This window comes from Chrysemys picta, chromosome 12, assembly GCF_011386835.1.
Source record: "Chrysemys picta bellii isolate R12L10 chromosome 12, ASM1138683v2, whole genome shotgun sequence".
Taxonomy (NCBI): Eukaryota; Metazoa; Chordata; order Testudines; family Emydidae; genus Chrysemys; species Chrysemys picta.
The window spans coordinates 4156439-4171590 of record NC_088802.1 but is presented as its reverse complement, the minus strand read 5'-3'; the positions used below and the strand labels follow the sequence as shown (position 1 = coordinate 4171590).

At 56.5% G+C, this 15152-nt stretch overlaps 1 protein-coding gene across 3 annotated transcripts in view; it reads right to left on the bottom strand.

Annotated features, from left to right (window-relative positions):
* Positions 1-14901, bottom strand: part of DDR1 (discoidin domain receptor tyrosine kinase 1) — a 30798-nt gene extending 15897 nt beyond the window's left edge. The window contains exons 1-2 of one of the 3 annotated variants that reach the window (XM_065563140.1): positions 14620-14901; positions 179-314 (exon numbers count right to left, since the gene is read on the bottom strand). In XM_065563140.1, coding sequence (XP_065419212.1) covers positions 179-254 — 76 coding nt within the window. In that variant the 5' untranslated portion in view covers positions 255-314; positions 14620-14901. Of the gene's footprint in view, positions 1-178; positions 315-13610; positions 13632-14619 lie in introns of those variants that run through there. The other 2 variants (XM_065563138.1, XM_065563139.1) reach the window with 2 other exon arrangements.
* Positions 14902-15152: the final 251 nt, after the last annotated feature.

Here is a 15152-nt window from a genome sequence, read left to right as displayed (position 1 = left end):
CCTTCATCCCTTCGTTCACTCCTTCCTTCCTTCCTTCATTCATTCTTCCATTTCTCCATCCCTGCTCCTCCCCCCATCCCCGCCACGGCACTAGCTGAACACAAGCCCCTTTGCACAAGCCCCCCTCCACACACAAACACAACCCCCCGCCCCCCTGGCTGGTTTCTCCTAGAGATACCTAGATCAAAGTGCCCCTCCAGTTCCGATGCCTGGACAGACGCCAAGAGGAAGCTGCAAAGGATTATGGGTCTCATCGTGCTCCACCTGGTCTCAGCCCCTCAGGCCAGGTTAGGCTGGCAACAGGGTCTTCATGCCTGCAGAAAGGAGAAAGCAGGGTCAGTTCAGTGGGAACCGCTCACCCCGGCACCAAGATGCAGCCACCTCTGGGGCGGAACAGCTGGGTTACCCGCCACACAGCGATGCTGCTCCAGGATGGCTCGCCCGGCACTGAGATGCAGCTGCTTCTGGGGTGGGGTGACTGGGGAACAGCCACCCAGAACAGCCCGGCAAAGGGAAGGTTTGCCCAGAACTAAGGCTACATCTACACTACAGGTGGGGGTCTATTTAAGATACGCAAATTATTCGACATATCGCAGCCGTCTTACCCCACTGTAGGGACGGCGGCAAAATCGACCTCCGCGGCTTCCCGTCGACGGCGCTTACTCCCACCTCTGCTGGTGGAGTAAGAGTGTCAATTTGGGGATTGATCCCCGAGAGGTCGATTTCTACCCACCGATTCAGGCGGGTAGTGTAGACCCAGCCTTCGATGCAGCCAGCTCTGGGGTGTGGCAGAGGGTCGGGGAAGCTGATGAATGGGAAATCCTGCCCCACCCCAGCCAGGGATGTTTCCTGCAGGTCCCCGCACTGGGAATCCCCAAGGGCTGAGTAACACACGCTGTGGAGCCAGGGCATCGCGGCTTCCTGCGATTGTCAGTGCTTCCCCAGCACAACGACGGGCGGAGGAGTGAACAGCCAGCGGGATACACACACGTGCCTGCATGGACACCACTGCCCCCACCTTCCATTCACAGACACCACTGATCCCGCCCCCCCATGCACAGACACCACTGACCCCCAACACACGCACACGCACGGACACCACTGCCTCCCCTCTCCCACATGAACTACTACATACACACCCACACACCCTGCTACACAACCCCCTACACACACACCCCAGCAGAGCTGTTTAGGACAGGAAGTGACGCCCAACACCGCTTGGCACTGCGGGGAAGTTCCCGTGGATGAATGGGATCCTCACCCCCACTGGGATTTGACCAGGACACCGGGGTTCACGCCTGGACTCTATTAAGGAGTCAGGACCTTGGGGGGGAAAATGGGACCTCCACCAGTACCACCCCTGCCCCGCTCCCTACAGCCCAGCGCCCCCTGCTGAGCCCCCCTGCCCTGCTCCCTGCAGCCCAGCGCCCCCTGGTGCCCCCGCCCCGCTCCCTACAAGCCCAGCGCCCCCTGCTGCCCCCCTGCCCCGCTCCCTACAGCCCAGCGCCCCCTGCTGAGCCCCCCTGCCCCGCTCCCTGCAGGCCAGCACCCCCTGCTGAGCCCCCCTGCCCCGCTCCCTGCAGGCCAGCGCCCCCTGCTGATTCCCACCCGCTCCCCACAGTCCAGTGCCCCCTGCTGCCCCCCTGCCCCGCTCCCTGCAGGCCAGCGCCCCCTGCTGCCCCCCAGCCCCGCACCCTGCAGGCCAGCGCCCCCTGGTGCCCCCCGCCCCACTCCCCGCAGCCCAGCGCCTCCTGGTGCCCCCCTGCCCCGCTCCCTGCAGGCCAGCGCCCCCTGGTGCCCCCCTGCCCCGCTCCCTGCAGGCCAGCGCCCCCTGCTGCCCCCCAGCCCCGCACCCTGCAGCCCAGCGCCCCCTGGTGCCCCCCTGCCCCGCTCCCTGCAGGCCAGCGCCCCCTGGTGCCCCCCGCCCCACTCCCCGCAGCCCAGCGCCTCCTGGTGCCCCCGCCCCACTCCCCACAGCCCAGCGCCCCCTGCTGCCCCCCTGCCCCGCTCCCTGCAGGCCAGCGCCCCCTGCTGCCCCCCTGCCCCGCTCCCTGCAGCCCAGCACCCCCTGCTGCCCCCCACCCCACTCCCCGCAGCCCAGCGCCCCCTGCCCCGCTCCCCACATCCCAGCGCCCCCTGCTGCCCCCCTGCCCCGCTCCCTGCATCCCAGCACCCCCTGCTGCCCCCCTGCCCCGCTCCCTGCATCCCAGCGCCCCCTGCTGCCCCCCTGCTCCGCTCCCTGCAGCCCAGCGCCCCCTGCTCCGCTACCTGCAGCCCAGTGCCCCCTGCTGCCCCCCTGCCCCGCTCTCCGCAGCCCAGCGCCCCCTGCTGCCCCCCTGCCCCGCTCCCTGCAGCCCAGCGCCCCCTGCTGATTCCCACCCGCTCCCCACAGTCCAGCACCCCCTAGTGAGCCCCATTCCCTGCAGTCCAGCGCCCCAACCAACCCCCTTTCCCAGCAGCAGGAGCCCCCTGGCTGCAGAGGGGCGGCTGTGTGGGTGTGGGGCGCCCCAGGCCAGCTGCTCCGACAACGCATTGCTGGAATGTCCCTCCCAACAGCTGCCTGTCTCTTGCCCTGGTAAACAGCAGCTGACAGGCTGGGGGCAGGGGGGGCTGGTGCCAAGTTGGACGGGGAGGGGAGTAATCAGGGCATGGAGGGTGGTTCCCTTTGTACCCACGAATGGGGCTGATCCCCAGAGCGGGCTACTGAAGCTGCTCAAAGCCAGGCTGGGTCCCACACAGGGGCTGGAGGGGCTCCCACCCAGAAGTGTGTGGGGAGATTCCTGAACATTAGACAGGCGCTGGATTCTGGCACAGCTACCTGCAAAGGCCAAAGGGGGCCGCGGGTCGGGAGTGGGGGGCACGGCAGGGCAGGGCTAGCGGGGGGCCGCGGGTCGGGAGTGAGGGGCACGGCAGGGCTGGGCTAGCGGGGGGCCGCGGGTCGGGAGTGAGGGGCACGGCAGGGCAGGGCTAGCAGGGGGCCGCGGGTCGGGAGTGAGGGGCACCGCAGGGCTTGGCTAGCCGGGGGGCCGCGGGTCGGGAGTGAGGGGCACCGCAGGGCTTGGCTAGCGGGGGGCCGCGGGTCGGGAGTGAGGGGCACCGCAGGGCTTGGCTAGCGGGGGGCCGCGGGGTCGGGAGTGAGGGGCACGGCAGGGCTTGGCTAGCGGGGGGCCGCGGGTCGGGAGTGAGGGGCACGGCAGGGCTTGGCTAGCGGGGGGCCGCGGGTCGGGAGTGAGGGGCACCGCAGGGCAGGGCTAGCGGGGGGCCGCGGGTCGGGAGTGAGGGGCACCGCAGGGCTGGGCTAGCGGGGGGCCGCGGGTCGGGAGTGAGGGGCACCGCAGGGCAGGGCTAGCGGGGGGCCGCGGGTCGGGAGTGAGGGGCACCGCAGGGCAGGGCTAGCGGGGGGCCGCGGGTCGGGAGTGAGGGGCACCGCAGGGCAGGGCTAGCGGGGGGCCGCGGGTCGGGAGTGAGGGGCACCGCAGGGCAGGGCTAGCGGGGGGCCGCGGGTCGGGAGTGAGGGGCACCGCAGGGCTGGGCTAGCGGGGGGCCGCGGGTCGGGAGTGAGGGGCACCGCAGGGCAGGGCTAGCGGGGGGCCGCGGGTCGGGAGTGAGGGGCACGGCAGGGCAGGGCTAGCGGGGGGCTGCGGGTTGGGAGTGAGGGGCACCGCAGGGCAGTGTGTCTCTCACGCAGGACACTGTGCGGGCTGGTGCGTTGCTCGCGGCTGCCTCACATTCCTGGCACATCGCTGGCATTCCTCGCCCTGGCCTCCGTTCAATGAGTTTCCTTTTCTCCTGGAGCCCAGGGGCCCGAGGAGGTCACCGGGTCACCAGCCTCAGATGCTGGCGGAGCAAGTCAAGGACCTTCCAGTTGCCAAGGGCACCAGATTAGACACTACCCCCCCCCACACACACACACACACCCCTCTGCCAGGGGGGCGGGGAATGGGGCAGGGGCCTGTCCCCTCTAGGGGGTGCCAGCTCCCATCCGGCCCCAGGGCGGGGACTGGTTGGCTCAGGGGCACAGGGAATGGGGCCCGGGGCCTGTCCCCTCTAGGGGGTGCCAGCTCCCATCTGGCCCCAGGGCGGGGACTGGTTGGCTCAGGGGCTCAGGGAATGGGGCCCGGGGCCTGTCCCCTCTAGGGGGTGCCAGCTCCCATCTGGCCCCAGGGCGGGGACTGGTTGGCTCAGGGACACAGGGAATGGGGCCCGGGGCCTGTCCCCTCTAGGGGGTGCCGGCTCTGATCTGGGCCCAGGGCGAGCGATTGGCTTGGGTGGTTCCCAAGCAAATGCAAATGCAAATGCAGTTACAACATAAGGCATTTTCCGCTGGCTGCCTGACTGAATGTCAGAGGCAGCTGGGTATGTGGGGCGCGCAGCCACGGTGACACAGCAGACAGCAGGGGAGGGTTAAGGGGCCCTCAGGCGACTTGCCTAACTTCAGCGATTTCTTGTCAGGACTCCTGGATTCTCTCCCCGACTTTGGAAGGGGAGTGGGGGCTAGTGGTTAGAGCAAGGGGGGGCTGGGAGCCAGGACACCTGGGTTCTCTCCCTGGCACTGGGAGGGGAGCTGCGTCTGGCGGGTTACAGCAGGGGGGCTGGGAGCCAGGATGCCTGGGTTCTCTCCCTGGCACTGGGAGGGGAGCTGCGTCTGGCGGGTTACAGCAGGGGGGGCTGGGAGCCAGGACGCCTGGGTTCTCTCCCTGGCACTGGGAGGGGAGCTGCGTCTGGCGGGTTACAGCAGGGGGGGCTGGGAGCCAGGATGCCTCGGTTCCCTCCCTGGCACTGGGAGGGGAGCAGGGTCTGGGTGGGTTACAGCAGGGGGGGCTGGGAGCCAGGATGCCTGGGTTCTCTCCCCGGCTCTGGGAAGGGAGTGGGGTCTCGTGGGTTACAGCAGGGAGCTGGGAGCCAGGACACCTGGATTCTCTCCCTGGCACTGGGAAGGGAGTGGGGCCCAGTGGTTAGAGCAGGGGGCTGGATGTGTGGGGGAGTGTCTGTGTGGTTGCAATGCTCCGTGCGGGTGGGACCGTGGGCCTGAGCGCGCCCTGTGGCGCCGTGAGCAGCATGTTGCGTCTCCCCTCCCCCCATCTCATTGCCATGCTGCCCACGCTTCCCCGGCTCTATTCAGACCCAGCACAATGGCCTGGCTGGTTGCGGTTTGGGGGGGAGAGAAGCCTAGACAGTGGGGGGGGCAGGGCGCGTGTACTCAACCTGTGCTAGACTGTGCACATGGGGAAGCAGGTGGGTCCACACACGCCCCCACCCTCCCTGAACAGCTTCTGCAAACACAACCTCTGGCATCTCATTAACCTTCAGCAAAACTCTCCTGGCTGCGAGTCAGCGCCCAGGCTAGCGCCCGAGCAAGACAGGCCAATGTGCTCGGTGGGGCCGCACAGACACACGCACAAAAGGGCTTTTTTCTTATCCTGGTTTCCCCTCCTCATGCAAAAAACAAAGCCAACCCTGAGATTCTGACCGATTTTCCCGTCCCGAATCGGGACAGAAAGTCCAAATTTCAAAACTAAAATAAAATTGGGAACAAAGAAAAGAAAAATGTCAGGTTGGGGGAGTGGAAATCAGCCAAACATTTTGTTCCCAGTCCAACCACTCTTTACTTTCTGCTGAGGTCAGTTTTAAAAGCAACAAGTTGTTTCTCGCCGGCAAAAAAAAAAAAAAAGACACTTTTCATTCCAAAAATACCAACACCGGAGTTTTGGAAAGTTTCGGGAACAAAATTCCCCACGTTTTCCAGTCAGGCGGGATCAGCTTGAATGAATCAACATTTTTTGGCAGGGGGGAAGAAACGTTTTGTCAGAAAATTCCCAACCAGCCTGAAAGCACAGAGACCAGGCCAGGCACAGACACAGGGTGACCGGACGTCCCAACCATACTGTATTGGGATCGTCCCGATATTCACGGCTTTGTCTTATATAGGTGCCTATTCCCTCCCACACACCTCATCCCGATTTTCCACACTTGCTTTCGGATCACCCTATGCGCACACCTCTCGAACTCTGCCTCCAATGCACGCCAGCACCCCCCAAAACCCCCAAGTCCCTGTCCCAGCGTAATACACCTCTGCCCGGCAGGTGGCACGCTACCCAGCCAATCACTGCATGGGAACGGTCAAACTCTACCCCCCGCCCCCAATTCAAGTTGGGGTACTGGGGTTCAGACAGGAGGCAGGTGGAGAAAGAAAGAAAGAAAATTGGGGATCAAAGTCTAACCCCAGAACCAGATCAGCTACCAGCAACTCCATCCAAACATACCAATCTCTGTCCTGTTCTAAAGTCCGTCTCAGCCATTCCCACCGGATATCTCCCCCACCCTGCTTAGGTACCACCCCACACCCAGCCCAATGGGGTCATGCCGGATTCACTCTGGGGTCACTGAGATCAGAAGCCGGCTCTGACTGCATTGAGGGCACTCCGGATTCACACCGGAGTCAGAATTTTGCCTGGCACGAATAAATGCTTCTAAGAGCAAATAGTGACAAATATATAATGGCTATTTGCTAATTCCAGTTATAACAACAATGTGATATTTAGTAATTATCGACCACTAGCTGATATACAACATCAATGTACTAAACGCTAATCGGCAAAAACCAATCAAAGATGTCCTTGCTAATAAGAATAGTTATACTACTTAATAGCTGATTTCCCATTATAATAAATCATTAAATGATTATAATAAAAGTGTAGTTGCTGATCATATTCATTGTTGGCCACAGATGAATATGCAGATTGTAACAATAAAATATCATGTCTAATTGCTGATACTGTCGATTGCGGATCGGTGTTGATATGTAATTAGAATACCTAGCACTTAGACAGCCCTTTTCATCAGTAGTTCTTGTTCATTTCACAAACTTGTGGATTTATCCTCCACAAACCCCTGTACGGCAGGCAATGCTCTTATCCCCATTCTACGGATGGGAAAACTGAGCCACGGAGCGTCTAAGGGCCAGATTCACAACGGAATGTAGGCCAGGCGGGAAGCAGCCTGAACTAGCCAATGGGAGATGCCGACTGGAGGGATGTGGCCTAATCCCCGCCCCTCTCCCCAAGACAGGTGACAAAGTCCAGGCTGCAGGGAGGCGTCTAGCGCCGCTCGACCATCTCAGCTGCAAACCCCCTCTTGGTGGCCTCCGCCGGGTGGGGCGGAGAATCTCCCACATAGCTTTTAGCCTGGTCATTACAGCACCCAGCTGGGAGACACAGGTTCAATTCCCCACTCTGTGTGACGGGATTTGAACTGGACTCCGCCACCTCTCCAGGGAGTGCCCGAACCACTGGGCAACAGGGTAGTCTGCCCAGCTCCCTCCATCTCTCCTGTGCAGGGCCGGCTCTAGGATTTTTGCCGCCCCAAGCAAAAACAATTTTGGCCGCCCCCCCGTTTTTTTCTTACCCCACCCCCGGCCCCGCCTCAACTCCGCCCCTTCCCCAAATCCCCAGCCCTGCCTCCTCCCCCAAGGCTCTCAAGCCTAGTGGGGAGGGAGGGAGAGGGAGAAGCAGTGCGTGCGCCGGCCACTCGGGATCTCCCCCTCCCTCCCGGGTTTGAGAGTTTGGTAGGGAGGGCGAGCAGCGGCGCGCGATCGGCAGCAGCGGAGGTGAGTTAGGGTGGCCGGGGCACATTTTTAGGGGCGGCATGGCCCGCGCCAGAATGCCGCCCCTAAAAACGTGCCGCCCCAAGCACCAGCTTGTTTTGCTGGTGCCTAGAGCCGGCCCTGCTCCTGTGGAAGTTGTGCCACTCTGGATTAAAAAGCGAAAAGATCAGAAGGAGAGCAAGCAGAACGACCCTGTCATCCGGCGGCGGGAGCTCTCATACGGGAAAGTCAGGCCCCAGTGCCACCCACTCCAACTGCCTCTTAAAAATATTTCCCCATAGTGGCAAAGTTTTGACAGCAGAGACTGAGGGAGCCGTATGCCATCCAGGCGTGGAGGGAGTCGATTTTTATCAGTCAATGTCGGTAAACGTCAATTTCACCATCCCACAGCGAAACCGACAAGAAAAGTTATTCCCGCCAATAACGATCCAAATTCCCAGCTAGGCAAAGTAAGGAGCAAAAAAATTGAAGGGGGATCAAATTGAGTTCAAATCTGTGAAGGGCTGTTAGAGGGCAGTGATCAATTGCTCGCCATATGCTCTGAAGGCAGGACAAGATGTAATTGGTTTCTTCTGTAACAAGGGAGATGTAGGTTAGATATTGAAAAGACTTTCTAACTACAGGGGAAGTTAGCCTCTGGAACAGGCTTCCAAGGGAGGTTGTGGAGATGTTTAAGACCAGGTTAGACACACACCTGTCAGGGATAGTCTAGGTTCACTGGGTCCTGCCTCAGCACAGGGGGCTGGACTGAATTCCTCTCGAGGTCCCTTCCCGCCCGACATTTCTAGGATTGTATGACGAATGCTGCGTTAATGTGGCTAAAAGACCAGCATCAAATCCACCCCCCAAATCTCCTGCAACTCTGAACAGCTAAAATCGATACCAAATTGAGGGGAGGGGGGAAATGCTGAACCCCCCAGCAGTGCACGCAACTGCGAAAGCTTCAATCGCTCCACAGCGGGGGGGCAGGGGGATGCTTAAAAATAAACATCGATTTGCCTGTCGAAATGATAGATTTAAAAAACAAATCGCACGCTGCCGAGTCTCCCCAGAGCTCAGTGACTAGAGCACTCACCTGAGATCCCCTCTTCAAAGTCCTTCTTTTCAGGCCGGGGGAATTGAACTGAGGTTTCCTCCAGCCAGGGGGCGCCCAGGTAGGGCTGTGTTGCGGCCCGATCGGGAAAGCGTGTTGGGAGCTCGCCGGCCGGCTCAGGCCCACAGGTGAGTTCGGCGGAGGAACGTCTGTGTTGGGGCAGCGCTGTGGGGTTTAGGCGTCCGGATGCCAAAGGGAGGGGGCGCTGCAGGGCGCGGGCACACAGCCGGCCACGCCCAGGGAACATCTACGGCAGACACTTGGGCGCTGAGGGAACGCCAGGGGGGCCTGGTGCTGGGATTTTGGGGCCTAATGGGGCCGTGAGGTGCCTATATCCTCTCGGGACCCTGGCCCATACTACAGACTTGCTGACGGCAGAGATGTGCAGTTCTTGTTTGCCTACTGCTGGTCGGGTAACAATTGATAGAGTATTGATCCAGTCTTTAGATGAGTAATTAGTAATGTATTGATCTAGGCATTGGAGTAATTATTATTAATAATATATAATTGATACAATACTAGTCATTAGCATCATAATTATTAATGAATCCCTCTAGTCATTAGAGTAATTATTCATGTGAGCTATTTATTAATATTTATGACTAACAACTAGATAAATATACATTAATTATTGCTCGAATGATTAGAGCAAATCCACTAATTATTACTCTAATGACATACATTAATTATATATTAATATTCACTGACTACATACATACATTAATAATTATGACTCAATACATTAATTCCTGTAATGATTAGAGCGATCTATTAATATTTAGTACTCTAATGAATACATTATTAATTAATGAATATATTAGAGTAATATATAATTACTCTAATGCCTAACTCATTGCATTAATTATTAATAATTATGACTAATGACTAGATAATGTCTTGATCTAGGCATTAGACTCAACTAGTAATTAATGATGTATCAATGCAGTCAAATTATTAAGGATTAATCTAGCCATTAATATTTATTAAGGTATTGCTTTAGTCCTTAAGTGGTTAATAACTGCTCATGTATAATTAATGAAGTATTAATCTAGGCATTTCTCACACTAGCTGTGCTTTCGCTCGTCAAACTGCAGTAAAAGAGTATGAAATTATCACCAATACTTCATAACGTCATGATCCAGTCATTAGAGTGAGTATTACCAATAACGTACAGATCCCTAGATTATTAACAGTATTGTAATGTATTGATCTGGGCTTTGGAGTCATCATAATTCGGGTTAATTAATACAGTCAGCTGGGCAGTCGACGAATTCTTAATAATTAATGATCTATTGATCGAAGCGTTTATAGCCACCCTTTTCCCACTTCCCACATGCTCCACATGCAGTTGCAACGCCCCCTTAGAGCCGGTCTCTTTCTCTGAGCACCTCTGGTCTGCGCAGCCAGCCAGCCCTCCCCATGCACCGCTGCAAAACCTCCAGCCTTCCCCCAATCCTGGTCATAACCGTCCAACTAGCCCCTACTGCCCGGAGAAGCCAGGAGAACGCTGTGGTACTCCGAAACATGCCGGGTCTCTGGAGGGTCGTAATGGCCTTGGGCCCCCCTCAGCTGGGATTCCTGGCCCACACACGCATCCCCAGAGCACCCGTAACTGCCCCCGACATGCTCAGCCGACCGTGGTGCCCGCGGAGTCATGCACCGCGGGGGACGAGCCAAGGGCTAAAGACAGCTCCCGTGTCAGACAGCTGGCGCTTGGCCACGGGCTGCAGATGGGAGGCCGGCCTAGGGTGTGAAATTGGCTTTGGATGGATAGGGAGAGATGCAGGCAGAGATGGATACAGAGCAATGCAGACAGGGATGGAGCGAGGAGAGGTTTTGATCAAAATCACAGACACAACACTAACAAACAAACAGCAAACACACGACCTGTCGCCGGCAACGTCAGCCACAACTAAACACAGACGCCACAACGCACACACCGGCGACAATGAATATTAAACTGATAAGAACTAGGGTGACCAGACAGCAAGTGTGAAAAAGCGGGACAGGGGATAGGGGGATAACAGGAACCTATACAAGAAAAAGACCCCAAAATCAGGACTGTCCCTATAAAATCGGGACATCTGGTCACCCTAGATAAGAACCGATAATGTTTTCACCCCTCAGCTCCCAGAGAGCCGAGAAATGATGCAGATACTGTGCGGCACACACACACCCCTGCCCCCACTATTTAACAAGAACACAAACCAACAGCAGCCACTGCCAACCGCAATACGGATACACACAATAAACCACAACAGCAACACGCACCTTGGCATGCTACCAAGGAGGATAATATAGATCCATGTATTGGCAACATGAGCTACTGATAATAGGAACACAGCCTACAGAACCGGGTCACTGGGACCAGTCCCGTTATTTCAGCCAGCCCCTGTGTATCATTCCACTCATAAATTTATCAGTCGTGGCCATAAACGTACTGCCGTCTGCAATTCACATCCGCACAATAAACCCCGACACCCCAGGACGATCAGCAAACCTGGACATTTTTCATCTAAACTTTTTTTCTTTTTGGTGACAAAACCCCCATCATCACCAGCACAACTGTGGGCTAAACCAAAACGTTTCGAAAAACGTGTCCATTTCAACAAAATTTCATTTTGGTACAACCCTGAATGAAGCGTTTGGCTCACGTGGAAACGTCCCGGTTTTGACGTTTTCGGATTGGTTCGGAGTTCTCGTTTGGAAACTGCACCTGGAAGCAAAGTTCCTTGTTTCTTCAGAGACGCAAATAATAAAAAGTTGTGTACGGTCAAAAGCAGAATGAAATGTTTCACATTCCTTGAAATGGAATATTTTGATTGGCCTGAAAATGGCATTATTTGGGAATTTTGTTTCATGGGAAATGTTAAATAAATGTGTTTTCATTTCACTTTAGAACAGGAAAAAAATTCAGCATTGTAGAACTTCCCACAAAATGGAAAACGCAGTTCCTGCCCAGATCTACCAAACCCGTGACAAGAAGCGACAACACAAAACTAACAAAATGTGTCACTCTTACAACACTTCCCAACAATGGGCACATATGCAATAAACAACAATGCATAACCATATCGCACACACACGAACCGTGACAAGAACCAACACACAACCACAAGATGAGAAATCAGTGCGTTAAACACAATGCTAGCCACCAATACAGGTACGCACACAATAAATGAGAACACACAATTACAATAGCAATGCACACAAATTGTAGCAAGAAACAATTTGGGTAAGGAATGGTGTCCCTAGCCTCTGTTTGTCAGAGGGTGGAGATGGATGGCAGGAGACAGATCACTTGATCATTACCTGTTAGGTTCACTCCCTCTGGGGCACCTGGCATTGGCCACTGTCGGTAGACAGGATACTGGGCTGGATGGACCTTGGTCTGACCCAGTCTGGCCATTCTTATGAACTTCCAGCAAGAGATAAACAACGATGCAGTAGCAACAGCCAATCACAACATGTACATACACAATAGACCACAATGCCCTGTGACAATCGGAACAGCAACACACACTTCTGAACAACGACACCACGCACAACCGCAATGGCAATGAATATATTCACAAGAAACAAGGACAAGACCATGGATGGTTAAGTGGCATCACAGCAATTAGGATCCCAGGTCAGATTTCTGAAAGCACTTGGTTCTTGCGGAAATAAAAATGGGATTTGGGCCTTGAAACTCACTTTTCAAAGGAGTTCAAAATCCCTCTCTTTCTTCCTTGGAGAAAAAATCAGTTTCAAACCTCCCCTTCTTGCTGGGGGACAAAGTGAGTTTCAAGCCCCTCTCAAATCCCAGCTGTGTCTGCCCACAAATATGCCACCTTTAAATAATTGTGTTAACTGGGTGCCAAACCCCTGTGTGTGTTTTAAGTGTGTTTTAATTTGGTTGAAACTTAAATCAATTCCTAATTGTTTTGAGCTAAATCAAAATGAGAATTTTACTTAGATTTGAAAAATCCACACCTCGCGTTCACCCCAGGCTACCACCTATGCAGACCATTTCCAGACTGTCCGTGGATTCAGTCCTAAACAGGATTTTTCTGCAGAAGTAATCACGACCTTTCACCCCACGGATTCTTAACTGATTATAACTTGTTATTGCTACCATTAGTGGTTATCTGGATAACCACAGTCAGGTGGGCGGGGCTCCAGACTGGGCGGCAAGACACCTGGGTTCTGTTCCCGGCTCTGTCACAGACTTTGGGCACCTCACTGGCCGTCTCTGGGCTTCAATTTCCCCTCCAACTCCTTGTCTGTCTCCTATGTAAGATCTTTGGGGGCAGGGACTGTCTCTCGCTGTGTGTCTGTGCAGCGCCCGGCACAACGGGGCCCTGATCTCAGCTGGGGCAGGGACTGTCTCTCGCTGTGTGTCTGTGCAGCGCCCGGCACAACGGGGCCCGGATCTCAGCTGGGGCAGGGACTGTCTCTCGCTGTGTGTCTGTGCAGCGCCCGGCACAACGGGGCCCTGATCTCAGCTGGGGCAGGGACTGTCTCTCCCTGTGTGTCTGGGCAGCGCCTGGCACAACGGGGCCCTGATCTCAGCTGGGGCAGAGACTGTCACTGTGTGTCTGGGCAGCGCCCAGGACAAAGGGGCCCTGATCTCAGCTGGGACAGGGACTGTCTCTCGCTGTGTGTCTGGGCAGCGCCTGGCACAACGGGGCCCTGATCTCAGCTGGGGCAGGGACTGTCTCTCGCTGTGTGTCTGGGCAGCGCCCGGCACAACGGGGCCCTGATCTCAGCTGGGGCAGGGACTGTCTCTCTCTGTGTGTCTGTGCAGCGCCCGGCACAACGGGGCCCTGATCTCAACTGCAGCTTATACACAAATAAATACATAAATAATAATAATCAATAATTAGATACGTGACTGTAATAGAAACAGTAAATTCTATTATTTATTCTCACCTGTAATGTTATAACCAGGTGTTATTTCGTTCTCTCTGTTAATATTCCATTTTCTTTACACTTTTTTCCCCTTTTAAGAACAGCAGTGGTTCTAGTTATGACTAGATCTATTCATTATTAAGTATCAAGGCTGTTCATTGACATTTGCCATCACCACTGACAGGGCTGGTTCTTGGTCCTGTTCCTTTGTACTCAGGGCCCATCGGCGCTAGATTTTCTTTCCCCTTCCTAGTCAGAGAATAGGGATTCTTGTTAACGCTGTTTTAATTGCTAGTAATTAGTCCTCCTCCTTCCTGGGCTGGCCCTAGCAGGAGGGCGCTGCCGACCACCGGAGCAGCTGGCTGGGAGCGGCCGAGTGGGACGCAGGGACTGGTGGAAAAGCAAGAGGAGGAGGGAACCGCTTGGAAGTGGCTGGTTAAAAATGGCTCAGGTCTGAGCTGATACCTGGCGTCTCCCCCACACGCCCCTTTCGGAGCCGTCTGGACACTTCACAGCCCGAGCGGAACCTGAAATAGCAACACTCGGATGCTGAGCTCAGTTACACCAGGTTTGCTCCAGGGTCACTGGAGATCAGAATCCAGCCTGGACCCCATTGCAGCGGAGTCACTCCGGATTTACGCCGGGATCACTGAGATCAGAATGCAGCCTGGACTCGGGAACTGCAGGGGAGTCACTCCGGATTTACGCCATGATCACTGAGATCAGAATCCAGCCTGGACCCCATTGCAGCGGAGTCACTCCGGATTTACACCGGGATCACTGAGATCAGAATCCAGCCTGGACTCGGGAACTGCAGGGGAGTCACTCCGGATTTCCGCCAGGATCACTGAGATCAGAAGCCAGCCTGGACTCCATTGCAGCAGAATCACTCCGGATTTACACCGGGATCACTGAGATCAGAAGCCAGCGGAGTTCCACCCCCCCGTCAGAGACCCGGAAGTTTTGGGGTGGCGCCAGATCCCCCCGGATTCCTGCCCTCCCGGATCACGGTCAAGCCCAAACACGGTACCTTTCCCGGCCGCTCCGATCTTCCGCCTGGCAGACGCCAAACACCATGTAATCCCCTGGAACTCAGGAAGGTGAAAATCCCTCGGCAGGGCAGGAAAAGACCCGGGTTTTCCTCCGCTGTGTAAATCCAGCTTTGCGGGGGAGCCGGTTCCAGAGTTCCGATCCGGAGCGAAACGCCCCGATCCACACGGCGGTTCCGAACGATCCCGGAGCCCGGCTCTGCCCGGAGTCCTTCCGCGCCGGAGTCTCCCCAGCTGCTCCCCTGAGCTCATCGGGAGTTTATGCAAATCCGCAGCCTGGTGCCTTCTCCCGGGGCCGGGATTCGCTGGCAGAGGCTGGGCAAAAAGCCCAGAAATCCCCCCCCCCTTCCACACACACACCCCGCCTCCCTCAGCTCTGGAATTAACACCCCCCCTCCCAGCTGCTGGCTGCGGGCTTCCCACGAGAGGGCCCCTTGGAGGGGGTGGCTGGGTCTAGGGCGCCTAGGGCAGCTCTGCGGGGGGGTCCCTGGATTTCCACCAAGCACAGAAAGGA